This window comes from Melanerpes formicivorus, unplaced genomic scaffold (assembly GCF_026170545.1).
Source record: "Melanerpes formicivorus ecotype bairdi unplaced genomic scaffold, bMelFor1.0.p_v2 SCAF_68, whole genome shotgun sequence".
Classification (NCBI taxonomy): Eukaryota; Metazoa; Chordata; class Aves; order Piciformes; family Picidae; genus Melanerpes; species Melanerpes formicivorus.
Window position 1 is genome coordinate 1790634 of NW_027142420.1, and position 14972 is coordinate 1805605.

Sequence of the window (14972 nt, forward strand, 5' to 3'; positions counted from 1 at the left end):
GCAGGACTGCACGAGGATCTGCAATGAATGAGCAACTTCCTGACACATCTGACAAGGTGGCAGGCAGGAAAGGTAAAATTTATACCATTACTCTGCTGAGACCACAGCTGCAATCCTGTGTCCAGTTCTGGGCTCCCCAGCTCAAGAGAGACAGAGACCTGCTGGAGAGAGGCCAAGGGAGAGCCAGGAGGATGCTTAGGGGGCTTGAGCATCTCCCCTGGGAAGAGAGACTGAGAGCCCTGGGGCTGTTTAGCCTGGAGAGGAGAAGGCTGAGAGGGATCTGATCAATGTCTATCAATAGCTGAGGGCTGGGGGGGGTCAAGTGGAGGGGGCCAAGCTCTTTTTGGTGGTGGACAGGAATAAGCCAAGGAGCAAGGGCTGCAACCTTGAACACAGAAAGTTTCAGCTCAACATGATGTAAAACTTCTTTCTTGTGAGGGTGATGAGCCCTGGAGCAGGCTGCCCAGAGAGGTTGTGGAGTCTCCTTCTCTGGAGCCTTTCCAACCCCACCTGGATGCCTTCCTGTGCAGCCTGCCCTGGGTGATGCTGCTCTGTCAGGGGGGTTGGACTGGATGATCTCTGGGGGTCCCTTCAACCTCTAACAGTCTGTGGTTCTGTACAGATACCCAGGATTGAAAGCTGCTGCATGCACATTTCTCTGTGTAGATACTGAAGAGTAACTGACAGCAGAAACAGAAGACAACAAATGGATCTAGAGGCATGAGAAGTGATGTTGATTGCTGTAGAGAGCCAGTAGGACTCAGAAGTGTGTTTATATTGCCTGTGGTTGCAGTCCTTCCCAAAGCCCAGCCTTGCTCAAGGGCTGCCAGCAGGGACAGATCTTCCTATGCCCTCCTATCAAGATTTTCCCTCCCCTCTCTCCCTGTTTGCAGCATGTGCTGCACTGTCAGGGCTTCCCTTACTCCTTTTCTCCTACAAGTGTGAGTAAACTTTGGGCTGCTCAGGGAGGTCCTAGGCTCTGGAGGGATTTTAAAGCAGTGTAGGCGATGTGCTGAGGGACTTGGGTTCATGGTGACCTGGCTCAGTGGTTGGACTTGATGATCTTAGGGGTCTTTTCCAACCAAAAAATAAAAGAGGAAGTAAAAGTTGGATATCCTGTGAGTTGTGTTCCTTACAGCGTGGCATGGAAATGTGGGGAGCATTCTTTACCATTTTTCCTCTAGTGTGGGGTGTCCCTGCCCATGGCAGGGGGGTTGGAACTAGATGATCCTTGGGGGCCCTTCCAACCCTGACTGATACTATGATACTATGATATTGCTGTGATACTCAAGAACTTGGTTGCTGGGCTAAAAGTTGTTGTAAGGTGTTAGGCACTAGGTTGGACTTGGTGATCTCTGAGGTCTCTTCCAACCTGGTTGATTCTGTGGCTCTGTGACACTGGTAGCTGGACATAAACCTGAGATAGGTTCAGTGTAAGGCAGGGCAGGGCAGGCTAACTCCAGCTGTACCTCTGCCAAGAGTCCAAGGCTTATTTATGTTGGGAAGTGTCACTCTGTGGTTTGCAAAGGGGAAAAAGTGTGAGCAAAGACTGAGCTTTTCCTCCTATGAACCGTGGGAGGGTGAGGGGGGAGGTGGCAGAGCTCATTTAAGAGCCCTCTCTGAAGTCGCCGTGCGGAGCGGCGGTGCCACTGCTTGCCTCTCTGTCTCCTTGTCATAATGGGAGCCCTTTTATAATTAGAGAAGTAACAGATCCAGAAAGAGCTGGAAATTTAAGGAAAGGGGGGGGGGGGGGGAAAGACACCCCACCAAAACCCAAACCCAACCAAAGCCAAGCCCACAATAGGCAAGGGCTGCAGGAGATGTTTTATTTATTCGTTACCAGTAGTTAAGATGACGTACAAAAGGCTGGGAAGGAAAACCAAACACAACCAAACAACACCCAAAAACCCACCCCAACACACACACACACACACAAAATAAACCTCCAATTCTATTCAGTTACAAAATAATTCAAACTTCATTTAAATCCAAGCTGTGCTTTGTGAGGCTGAGCATGAAAAGGCTGCAGCCTTAGGTTATGCAGCCCATTGTTTGGTTTTTGTTGGAATAAAGCAGGCAGTTAAATACATCTTGTGGTCAAGATTAACTAGCTGGTATGATGGCAAGTTAAGCAGAGCTCTCTTACTCTCAGGCAAAGACCAAGCAATTCATAGAAGTTCTTTGTATCAGATTGAGATATTGGGGAGGAGGGGAACCTGCCTCAAGGCGAGTTCCTCTGGCATGAGCTGCACGCAGGCTGGTTTGGAACACTCCAAAACAAAACAGATCTATAAAGCTTTCATCAATTTCCCTCCAGAATGTGAGCCTGGCCTTAAAGAAAGGAGTCAGGAATGGCTGAAGCTTTGCTGAGTGGCTTAGGGCTTAGGGACTCAACAGTCATTGAGTTTTGCTGTCAGCTTCACATCAAGAAGGGAAAATAATCTCAGTCTTGAGGTGTTCCCAATTCTTGGCTAAGGGCTTAGGGACTCAGCAGTCACTGAGTGAGTTTTGCTGTCAGCTTCACATGAAGAGAGAAAATAATCTCAGTCTTGAGGTGTTCCCATTTCTTGGCTAAGGGCTTAGGGACTGAACAGTCACTGAGTTTTGCTATCAACTTCACAAGAAGGAGTAAAAATCATCTCAGTCTTAAAGGTGTTTCCATCTCTTGGCTAAGGGCTTAGGGACTCAGCAGTCACTGAGTGAGTTTTGCTGTCAGCTTCACAAGAAGGAAAACTAATCTCAGCCTTAAAGGTGTTCCCATGTCTTGACCACAAACCCTAGGTACCACCAAACCTTCAGCAGAGATTGGCCTTTTCCCCTGCAAACTATCTAAAAAAAACCCCAAACCAACAAAACAAAAACAAGGAAGGAGGAATTTAAAAGGTAGGCAACCCCTGACTAGTGCCAGTGCAAGAGAATTTGTCTTACTGGTTGTATTAAACATCCCTCTCCTTCTGTGTTTAACTATTCACATTCCACACAGTGGAAACCCATCTCCTGTAGCTCTGGCTTTTACAACTGGATTTTAAAGTCCACCAGGAAATGTGTCAAAGCTGCTGAAGAGCAGCACACACAGGTGGAATGCTTTGGTGGTGGGATCAATCATCAATCGACCAATCGAGGAGCTGCAATCTCTTCCTCTTCAAGTGCAGCCCTCACAGCGCTTGGAACCTGTTTGTTGCAGAGGTGCAGGATGTCACCAGTGGCTGAGCAGCAGCTGGGGCAGGCCCCATGCACCAGGGTGCATCTGTGATGTGCCACTTGCTGCTGTGTGCTTCCCTTTGGATGTGTTAATAAGAGCAGAATTGTCTTCCTCAGCGTTCAAAGGGCAGGAACCCTGTGGCTGAGGCATCTGGTGTGAGGGAGAAGGGTTGCATCAATAATGCTGCTGAAGGGGGAAACTGAGCCCTGGGTTAGCCAAGCCCCATTGTATGATTCATGTGGACCTAACTCCCATTTCCCTCACATCAGTGATGCCAGCTCTGCTTTCAGGCCCAGCACTGACCCTGGCACAGGGCCATGCCTTTCCCTCAGTACCCCACTGGACAGACCAGATGCCAAGGCCCCGCTGGTACAGGCAGGGAGCTCTTCAGCACCCAGGGTTTGAAAGTGCCCGTGCAAAGCCAGCACCCAGGACAGCAGGAGCAAACTCAGACCATGTGGTGTGAGTTGCAGCCAGCAAGCCACCCCCTTCCCCCTCCAGGCTTCCCAGCAAGCACTGAGGAAAGCAAGGACACCATGCACGGAAGGGCTGCCTCCAGGGTTCAACAGCCCAGAGTCCACCTCCCCAGATGTCCTCCTAACCTCTAACGTTCTGTGATCCTTCTGCAGGACCTTCTGTGCTCTTACCAAACCCTACAGCCCTGATCAAGTTGAAGCTTCTGATCCTGAAGGAAACAAAAGGCAGGATAACCTCACAGGTGAGATCCACCCAGCTGTTGGAAGCCGTGGGGTCCCCTTTCATGCTGCTCTCTTTTCTTTCCCCCCTGCCCCCCGCCCCGATGCGAGGGGGCAGTTAGCCCTTAGTTTGCAGGCACTCCTCTTTGCTGAGGCCAAATGCAGTTTCAATGTAAGTTTGTGGTAACAGATACTACAAAACAAGAGAAGAGGATTATTGCTGGCAAGAAGTTCTGCATCTCTTTCTTTCTTTTTCTTTTCACCAAGCTGCATGCCTGTGGCCAAGCTAAAATAACAACAACAATGCAATGTTTACTAGTCATGAATGTGGAGCCTTTTGTCTCTGGTGTGGTTATTGCCTCTGCAGTCACATGATGCTTGTTTTAATCCTTGCCTCGCTTTTTAAGTACTAAATTACTGCCATTCTCTGCTTCATATGGGTGAGCAAAGGTTTCTGTCTCTGCTGTGCTTATGTGTGAGGCTTTTTTTTGTGTTGTGTGTGTGTGAAAAAGAAGTTAAAAAGAAACAAACTAGGAGAGAGAGTTTGGATCCACACAGTGGAGTCTGCACACTTGTGCTGTGGACCACACCTGGAGTATCATGTCCAGTTTGGGGTTCCCCAGTTCAGGAGAGACAGAGACCTGCTGGAGAGAGTCCAAGGGAGAGCCAGGAGGATGCTTAGGGGACTTGAGCATCTCCCCTGTGAAGAGAGGCTGAGAGCCCTGGGGCTGTTTAGCCTGGAGAGGAGAAGGCTGAGAGGGATCTGATCAATGTCTATCAATAGCTGAGGGCTGGGGGGCAAGTGGAGGAGACCAAGCTCTTTTGGGTGGTGCACAGCAATAAGCCAAGGAACAATGGATATAAACTTGAGCAGGGCAGGTTTCAGCTCAACATGAGGAGACCCTGCTGTACAGTGAGGGTACCAGAGGCCTGGAGCAGGCTGCCCGGAGAGGTTGTGGAGTCTCCTTCTCTGGAGCCTTTCCAACCCTGCCTGGATGCCTTCCTGTGCAGCCTGCCCTGGGTGATGCTGCTCTGTCAGGGGGGTTGGACTGGATCAGCTCTGGAGGCCCCTTCCAGCCTCTAACCTGCTGTGGTTCTGTGCAGATACCCAGGATTGAAAGCTGCTGCATGTGTGTTTCTGTATGTGGGTGCTGAAGAGTAACTGACAGCAGAAACAGACGACGACAACAACCAGAGAGGAGGTTTTGATTGCTGTAGAGAGCCAGCAGAACTCAGAAGTATATTTATAGCCTTGAATATAGTTTCTCTTTAATTTATGCAATATATGACTAGGTATATAAATTAAAGCAAAATGTAAACAGAAGACAACACCTCTTCCTCTGTGCCTGCCTGTGTACCTCTCCTTTCCCTGCTCCCTTTGGTCCTCTTTCTGACTACTTGCTTTGGCCTTTTGCTTTCTGACTTGCTGCAGCTCTGTTTTCCATCCACCTATGGTTGACTTTTCAACGCTCCCATGCTCCCCTCATTGTTCTCCAGACTTTTGGCTTTTGGCTTACAGTTGCTTGTTTTGAAGCAGCACGTTACAACCGCTCGATGCAGCTCTGCTATTTGCAGGGAGGGTTTTGCTATGCTTTAAACTGCTTCTTTTTTATAGTTTTTCCCTTTTTTTTTCCCTTTTTTTTTTTTCTTCTTTTTCTTTTTTTTTTTGTGTGTGTGACTACTTCATATTGAAGAATAGCTTCATGCTTTCAAACTGTGTTGTCCTCTCACTCGGATGCTTCTCTGGATACAGTAAAAGCAAATAGCACAGCAGGTGAACGTTAGCAAAAAGCCTCAGCTCCACTTTTCCCAGCAAGCAACAAAGAAAAAACTTGAATAATACTCTGGGAAACCTAACTGATGGCTGCAGGCAAATAGCTCTAGCATTTCATACCCCTGGTAAATGGTTTGCTGGTAGTGAACATTCAGACGTTTGCTTGTACACAGCCCTTTCCCCCCTTGCACACACACACACCTGCGTGCCCTTCCCATGAATCGATTTCCCCCCCCTCCCCCCTCTCTTTTGTTGGTTGGTTGGTTGGGTTTTATTTATTAGTTTAGATATCTTTTTCTGCTTGTTTTAAGGTCCTTCAGTTCTGCCCAGCCCTGGGCAGTTTTGCCCAGCCCCCACTCGCTCTCCCACCAGCAATGCCTGCGTACAGTCAGAGTGCAATCCCCACACCCCAGTCAGTCCAAGTCGATGGATATACACCGGCACTCCTTCACCCGGGTGATCCTCTTCTTCTTCCTCGGGGGCTGCAGCTCAGGGCAATTGAGGGTAACAGTCATGCTGGTGAATTTCTTGGGCTTGCAGAAGGAACACGATTGGAAGGAGCCTTCTTCTTTCCGGACGTGCCTGGGGATGTAGAAGGAGTTGCACTGGCCGTAGCAGAACCTGTTGATGATGGTGCGGCTGTTGCAGCCTTCCTCGTGGATGGTCTGTTTGAGGGGTTGGGTTTTGCACCAGTCCCGCTTCAGGTACTTGCGCTCGGTGATGTGCAGCGCCTCCTGGCTGGACTCCAGCACCTCCTCGGCAGGCATCGAGCTGCCTTTGCCTCGCTCCCGATGCCTGGAGCCCGACTGCTGCTGCTGCTGCGTCTGCATTTGCTCTGAATCATTGGGCTGGTCTTTGTCGGGAGGAGGGATGGCACCTTGAGACCCGCGGTTCCTCTTCCTCCCTTCTGCTGCGGGGAGCAGAAATCCCATCAGGAGAAACACGGCGCTGAGGGCGTACAGCGTGCGGAGCATCCTGCGTGGAGGAGGTGGAGGGAATAAAGCACAGTGGTGAGGCTCAGACAGCAACAGAAGCCAGGTATGTAGTAAGTGTTTTTTAGTTCCATGAAAGAAGTGTGTGTGTGTGTGTGTGTGTGTGTGTGTGTGTGTGTGTGTGTGTGTGCTTGTACATGCTTATAAAAGACAAACATTTAGCCTTTCCCAGCTGGAAAGCTGTTTCTAAACCGCCAGGTGATAAAAGCTTTCTTGCCTCGCTCTTTATGCACTAAATTATTGCCATTCTCTACTTCATCTTGGTCAGCAAAGACTCAAAGTCAGGCATTGGAAGTCAGAGGCTAAACTGAACCTAATTTTCTGCAGCATGCATCTTTTTTCCTCCCCCCACAGCTCTTTTCTCTATTACCGCAGTTGAGAGCTCTCATTTCCTTCTGGTAGCTCAGTGACATTTGGAAGGTTGCTCCTGACTTACACTGGTGAAAGAAGAGATTTTATGCTACACAAGAATTCATGTGACGTTTTATGCTACACAAGGATTTGTATGGCACAGCTCCCTACAGTGCCAGCAGACTGAAGTCTGACTTAGGAGGTCTAACCTAGTTACATGCTCCTTAGGCAGACTCAGAAGCTTTCTATAGCTCCCTGCATAATATATGCATCCAGAATGTAATCTGCACGCTGTATCCAGCTGTTGGCTGAATCAGAGCATCCCAAGCTCTGCCACACCATACCTCTGAAGTGGTTCAGTGCACCTGAGTGTACTGATGCCTAAGGTAAGAGCTGGGCAATGAGATGGGCGACTCACGCAGAGCAATATTTAGGTGCAGGTGACAAGAGCTGTGTCTGCAGTTTCCAGCTGCACCCCTGAGTCCTTGCAGGGAGTTACACAGATGCAGCCACAGTGCTGAGGAATTTTCTCATCTCTGAATATTATTCATTATATACAGCAGGATATGGAAAGGGCAGATGAGGACAGCAGAGTTTTGGAGATGAGCATTAAAAATCAGGTAGTTTGTGCACACACACACACCCCAAACCCACACTTCAGGAAGTGGTCACTTATCAGATTCTTCAGAACTCCACCCCTGCTCCCAACCTGGAAGGAACAACTTTTCTTGCTGCCCTTATTCCACTCTTTCTGCTGCTTCCCAAAGCTCTGCTTCTGGCTGCTCAGTCAGCTCAAGACACCAACCAGCCAGGGAGAAACTCATCAGCTCGCACACTTTTCCCCCTTCCAGAAGCACCATGGTCTCCACGTTGCTCTGGAAAGCCAGGGATGTGGCTGCAAGACAGACAGACTGGGGAATGAAGATCTGAGGGGACCCTTTGCTGTGGGAGCTTGGAAGAAGCTACCAGAAATGAGCAACTGCTTGCAAAAAGAAAAAGTATAATCAAATGTAAGGACCTGCAAAGAGGCACAGGCGTTACACCGGAGAGCAGCTGTGAGAAGGAACCAAGCCCTGAGGAAGCTGGCATCATCTAGCTGCTTGGAGTGCTGCAGTTGTGTCCCTTTTCCCACTGCTTTTATCAGTGAGGGGCAAATGAGTGTTTGAACTGATGAGTCCTGCTTGTGTTACTACCCAAGAACCTTGGGGAGCCAAGGGCACCGTCCCGGACGGCCTCATCCGCTCTGCCCGAGACCACACAAGCAGGCAGGGAAGCAGCCAAATGCTGTTGAGGCCACCTAGAGACTCAGCAGCAGCTGAGGGTAAGTACCACTGGCTATAAAAGAGAAACTGTTCTTTTTCTCAGTTCCTGCACCTTTCCAGTCACAGGGAGGAAAGAAATGCTAGAGGATGCTGTTCGAAAGGTGCTTCTCACCGAGCGGATGGGGAAAGGGAAAGAATCATGGGGGGATTCCATCCTATTCAGGGCTTTGCTGGCGGCTCTGATATTTTAAGGGTTTCTCTACAGCCTGCTGGAGCACCTAGAGTTTATGATACCTAGGATAATAAATGCATTTGGTTTATTCATCTACATTTATGTCCCAGTATGTCCTGTGCTTGGCAGAAGCCTAAGGCTTCAAGCAAGGGTTGTAGGAATGATGTTATAGCCAACTCCAACAGACAGCTTGGAAGGGCTGCTGTTAATGTCTGACTAAAATATGGGACAGAACATGAGATTTGAATGACCTTAAAGTCCTGACATAAGGTGGGGGGGAAGAGGGGAGGGGAAGAGTTGGGAATCCTCACTGCAGGCTAATGTGGCATCATTCTAAATGTCACCTTCGACTTCCCATTTGCTGGGATTTCTCTGCTTCTGCTGCAGCCTGGATGTTATTTGAACATGCTGCTTCTTAAAGTTCATTTTGCCTTTCAAATATCATCTTTGAAATGAAGAGTCAGAAACCACTGCTCATTCCCTCAAGACGCCTTCCCAAACCCTTCCTATTCCTTCAGCGACTGTACAGCCAATGCTGCCCTTAGACCCTGTTTTAATCTGCCCTTTATTCACTCAATGTGATGCCAGAGCCTTAAAAGAAAAAGAAGACTTGGGGGGATGGAATTAATTGGATGTAACTGAAACTAAATTGCTAGTTTAGAAGCAGAGCCAGGAAACTTCTTCAGGTGTTTGCTTAGTGCCCCAGAACGGAGTCAAAGTTCCACAACAGGAATGCTCCTGCGCTACTTCTGTTTCTAACACTGATGACCTCCACGTTGCTTCACCCCTTTTGGTTTTGTTTCCCCACAAATGTGCAGTTGATGAGAGAGTAAGGTCCAGCCCTGTGAAGATGAGGTGTACTTTGGGATGGGAATTTAGGGGGGAGAGGGGGAAATCTGATGGTCATGCTGATTATGGTAATATCTGTACCCCAGATCCATGCATCTTTATTCAGCCTTTTTTAACCCTTAACGTGGTTCAGTCTAATCCCAAACTGGAGGGGGCAAGGTAGTTTTTCACTGAGTTGTGGTTTTCAGCCTTAAAGGAGGCAAAAGATGTGTTACCTGCTCGTGGAAGACATGATCATTGCAGTGAAAACCAGCAGCTCAGCAAAATCATTTGTGATGATCCAAACCCCGTGTAGCTAAAAGTAAAAGCAACCCCAGCTCCTAGGGGCTAAATACAGTGTAAAGACAGACCCACAGAAGCAGCTGGGAGGTCTCCCCTGCAGCAGCTCAAGGAGGACCTTCTTTTAATAGCAACTTATTAACCATTAATTCAAATTAAATACATAAAATGCAAAATACAGAGGCAAAGGAGGTGCCGAGCCCCAGGAAGGGAAGCAGCCAGAATGCAGTGTGGGCAACCCTGCACCACCTCTGCTTATGAGAGAAGGCAGCTCCTCTGTTTGCTTACATTAAGGGTCTGGAGTGGTTCATCCATCTACCAATTAGTGTTTGTGAATGTTCCCTCTATTAGTGCTGCCAAAGCATCTCACGTGAAGGGGCAGCAAGTAGCTAAATCGCTGATACCGTAGCCCAGATTTTACCACTAAGAAATCAACCCTGAAGCAGATGGAGTTTAACTTGCAGAAGGAGTAACTCTCTGGAGCTTGGGTAGGTGCTGTGAGGAACCAGGCTATCAAAGTCCAACTTTCAGTACTTGGTCCTGATCTCTCTCTTTGCTTGGTCCTGCTCTCTCTCTCTGCTCGGTCCTGCTCGCTCTCTCTGCTTGGTCCTTCTCACTCTGCTTGGTCCTGCTCTCTCTGCTTGGTCCTTCTCACTCTGCTTGGTCCTGCTCTCTCTGCTTGGTCCTGCTCTCTCTGCTTGGTCCTGCTCTGTGCAGGCAGCCCCGGAAGCCCTCTGGACAATCCATTTGAGAACTCTTTGGACAACCTATAACCACAATGGGCAATTCAATTCCCACCTCTGCCCTTTCAGAGAGACCTGACAAGAATTTGTATTTGTCTGTTAAAAGGAACAAGATACTTCCAAAGGCAGTATTAAAAAATCTGTTCTTTGCCATAACTCACTGCTAGACCCAAGTTCTAATCATCTGCAAGCTCTCAGTCCCGAAGCCAAGAGATATTTTATTGCTGACTTCAAACGGGAGCAGAATTGGGCCCTAACTTTCACATCACCTCATATGTGGTTTATCTGGAGCCTGGGATCACATCATCTAAAGCAGATTGGGAGTTTGTGTGGATTACTGCTAGCAACTGTTTGCAGAGCAGTGTAAACTCTCTCAGGTTTATTATTTCATACAGTGAAGCTGTGATTTTCTTCTATTTTATTCATTTATACATTTTTTCTGCTGCAGACTAAGGCTCTCCACATGGCACTTGGTCATCAGAACTTCCCTGTGAGTTCCCAGGCAGAGTCAGTAAGTTATTGCTGACATTTTGTTATTATATATATATATATATATGTATTAGCACAGAGCAGCTTGCTTGAAAGAACTGGATGGCATCCTGCTTCTGTTGGAATACACAGCACCCAAATGCTCACAGCCCATCGTTTCATCTGTGAACCATATTTCCCGGGGAAAGCATGGTGATGAGCTCATGTGCTTCACAGAAAACCTGAAAAATTAGCTCAGCAAGACCTACAAATTAAAAACACCTCAAACAATGTCTTTGGTGGGCTTTGGACAGCAGCTAAAGAAAGGGGCAAAACACAACCAACACTTGGGCTACTGAAAGAAATAATGGAGAGGGTTTCATAGAAGCAACCAGGCTGGAAAAGACCTCAGAGACCATCAAGTCCAACCAAAGGATCAGAATCATTTTATGCCTGGCTTATTGTATCTGAGTTACAGAAATAGCCTGAAGTACTGTTTTCACAGTCCATAGGTCAGTATTTTTACAGGTACAATGGCTCAAGGGCAGCTGCCAGAGAACCTTTTTGTTTCTTCTGCTCTTTTTTATTATTGTCCTCTTTTGGAGATCCAGACAGCCAAACTACCAGCTCTGTCTGGTAGAACTTGGAGACACAGTGACACTGCAAATAAATATCCTCTTGCAGCTCATGGTGGTGCTGAGGTGAGATCCAGAGTGAGTGCAGCCAGAAAGAAAATTTAAAGAGGGAAGAAAAAAACTTGTTGAAAATTTAACAAACAGAGAAAAGGAACAAAAGAAGTTTGAACCTGTGACAGTTCCCCCTTTAAGAAAGCGTAGTCCTAGGGGACTACAGGCACGTTGAATATCGTGGTGGGCATGGCTGGTAGCAAGCCCGACCTAGGCTCGCCCGAAGGCTCCCTTGCAGCCTGTCAGCTCCACTCCCCCGAACAAAACCCCCCTTAGAAAGATTTGATTTGCTCACGGAGCCCTAGAAACAGCAGCGCTGCCCCAGTTGCTCCTGCATACTGAAAAGGAGAAAGTCATCAGCAGAAGCTACTCGGAGTGACATCGCCAAGAGAGAAAACCCGAACCTTTTAGCACAGTCCTAAGGAGAAGTGGAAAGCTACGGCCCCGGCCGCCCTTGATCACTTCCACTCAGTCCCCACCGCACGCCGCTCCCTAGCTTTTTGGCTGAGCTGGATGGGGGCAGGAGAGCAGCGGTTCTCCAGCTCACGACCCGCGGGGCTTGGCTCAGGGGCAGCTGTGGCTCGGGGGTTACTGGCGCTGCACCCAAACATCCCCGCGCCTCTCACAAAACCACTAACGAGATTTCGCGTCGCTTCAGAGCCCTCGTCGATGCGAAAAGAGGCGTCCCCAGCGCTGCATCTCAGCCCCGATGAGCGCAGCGAGGCTCACTCGCCACTCTACCACAGGCACAAGCCACGAGCGGGACACTACGAGCATCGCAGCTGGCCCCCGGGGAGGGACTATATGGCTCGGAAAAGCAGCCCTGGGGCTGCCACCGCAGCCCGCCGGGATGCGTGAGGATCGCGCACCTTCCGAGCCCGCCGGGACGCGAGGGGACCGCGCACCTTCCCAGCCCGCCGGGACGCGGGGGGACCGCGCACCTTCCCAGCGCGGCACCGCCGCGGCCCCACACTGAGGCAGAAGGGCCCAGCCCAAGGCAGGACGGTGCCGCCGCGCCGCCCGACCCTCCGAGGTAAGACGGAGCTGTCTCTGAGTGCGCCGCGGGGATGGCAGCCGCCGTCGGGGCGGAGAGGACGCCAGCTTGGCTTAGCTTGGCTCTGCTCGGCTCAGCCGGGAGCGGCTCAGCCCGGCTGCTCGCTGCGGCTGGCGACACTGCCCGGGGCTCTCCTCCGGGGCGGCCGCCGTCTGCTCTTACCCAGCGGAGGACGAACTCCCTAAATTGACTCCCGAGCCTCCGGGGGATTGCATGAAATCGGGCGGGGCGAATAAACAAGCGTCCGTCCGAAGGGAAAAGCCGCATCGCCGACCTGGGGCTGAGAAGAGCTCGGCCAGTCCGCGCCCGCGGGGCTGCACTGGGCAGGCGCTACGGGGAAGCTAAGCCGAGCCGAGTCTGGGGGCTGTCAGCAGGGGGAAGGGTAGCGGTGGCCAGCGAATGTACAGAGCCGTATGGACGGCAAAATACCCCTGGCTCCGACTCATGAAAGGAGGGCATGGCGGGGAGTGCGGCGGGGCAACGAACGCAGCGGTGGAGCCGCAGCCTATCTCGCCCGATGCCGGACGCGCGGCACCGCCCGCAGGCCCGCAGCCGGTGCAGATGCTCCGGTGCCCGGCCCCGCCGGCATACACTGCGTCCCCCCGGGCGGCACGGTCTCCGCCATGGGGAGCTCCTGGCGACCCAGGCTCCCGCTCCGCCAAGGAGCAGAGGTTTGCGAAAGCGGGCCGGGGGAGAGCCGGGAGGTCTTGTGAAGGGCAGCTCGGCGGGACGGGACGCGACGGGACGGGACGGGACAGGGACAGCACCAGGGAATCTGCCCCCGCCCCGCTCCGCGCAGAGGCCGGGCCGGGATTTCGCTGTGGGTCGGCTGAGCGCCGAATCCAATTTGTCGGTAGAGATGCTGTAGGCGGAGATGAGAGGCAGAGCTAACGGGGCTTTTGCAATGCCTGCGCTTGTCAGGCCAGAGGGCTGTAACAGCGCCCGGATCCCCGAGCACTACAACGGGAACACCGGTGCCCGCCTCGCTCCTGCTGACGGGACGGACGGCTGTCACCCTCTGCAACACCGGGGCGCCCCGGGGTTTTGCTAGACACTGATGAACGACTCCTCCCCTTCCCCCTCCCCGAAGGTAGGCTAGAGCGAGATTGAAAGGCTGTCTCCTACAGCGACCGGCCGAACTCTGCAGCTGCGGGGCCCGTTTGCGCGGCCGCGGTGAGTGCGCGTAGCGCGGCGAGTCCCGGCTCACCTGCGCGGCGGCTCCGCGGCCAGGACTGGCGTGGCGGCGGCGGCTCCTCGGCGGGGTCCGGGGCTCTGCGGGGCTCTGCCCGGCGGGTCACTCAGCGGAGCGGGTGGCGCGGGAGCCCGGAGCTACCCGGGAGTCCATAGAGGGAGAGAGTCTCGGATCCTGCCTACAAATTGCAGCAGCGCCGAGCTGTCTCCCATTTAAATGTCTGCCAGCTGAGATCGGCTCTCCAAGCCCCTCCAGATCATTGGACAAGCGCCTCCAAAGCCCGTCTTATCCGCCCCCTTTAACACTTCCATAAACTTCCACCAGGGAAAGCTTTCAGTCATCCAGATAAACACTCCGCTACTTTCCTCTCTTAAGAGAATCGGTGCTAAAGGTCACCACCCCAAGGAATTGTTCCTGGAATGCACAGAAAATTCACAATTTCCATCCCCATTAAAGTATGACATTTAAGAAGAGTTAAGTCCCCTCCCTCCGGCTCCCCGCCTCCGCCTCCCTGCCATGCAGGCTGCCCGGGGCGGCGGGCAGGGCTGCCGGGGCGCTTCTCTGCCCCAGGGCCGGGCGCCACGGGGAGCCTGCCCGGGCCAGGCGGGGGGCAGCCACCTTTCCCAAGCTGGCATTGCTGCGAATAAACCGGGAGCCGCTCAGCTTTGCCAAACACAGGCCGGTGTCGGTGTGCCCGGGGCTGTTAGAGCGTAGCTTCCGAGCCACAGTCGCGCTCGGAGCTCTTTATCACTTAGAGATTATTTTAGTTCTTTTTATATATATTGGGGTTTTTTTCCGGTCCCGCTAGAGGCGGGACACGTCGGGTGGCTTTTGCCCCTCCCGCCTCTGCGTCTGTCGGAGGGCCGCGGGCTCGGCAGGCATCCCGCGGTGGGCAGGGGCGGCGGAGGAGCCACGCGTCCCGCCTGGGCTGAGCGCGGCGGCGGCGGCCGCGATGTCCGAGCCAGCCCCACGCCGGGATACCGGGAGGCGCTCGAAGTCGGGCACAATCCGGCGAGCGCTAAGCGTCTTTGCGGACCGAGCTCTTCGCAGCCGCCACCGGCGTCGCCTCTTCACGCTTGCTCCGAATCTGCGGCCAGCGCGGGGTTGAAGGCATCGAGGGGCAAAGCCCTGGGGGGTTAGGGAACCTCGTAGGTACGCAAGTGGCAGCCTGCGCTCCCTCGGTGCCACCCGGC

At 52.0% G+C, this 14972-nt stretch overlaps 1 protein-coding gene across 1 annotated transcript; it reads right to left on the reverse strand.

Moving 5' to 3' along the window:
* Nucleotides 1-1812: 1812 nt before the first annotated feature.
* Nucleotides 1813-14178, reverse strand: GREM1 (gremlin 1, DAN family BMP antagonist). The gene is made up of 2 exons (XM_068162901.1): nt 13795-14178; nt 1813-6646 (listed from the first exon to the last, which is right to left on the reverse strand). The coding sequence occupies exon 2, from the start codon at nt 6643-6645 to the stop codon at nt 6085-6087; it is 561 nt and encodes a 186-aa protein (XP_068019002.1). The 5' UTR covers nt 6646; nt 13795-14178; the 3' UTR covers nt 1813-6084.
* Nucleotides 14179-14972: the final 794 nt, after the last annotated feature.

Excerpts from the sequence above, each read along its gene's own strand:
- GREM1 (XM_068162901.1), bottom strand. The coding sequence starts at position 6,645 with ATGCTCCGCACGCTGTACGCCCTCAGCGCCGTGTTTCTCCTGATGGGA.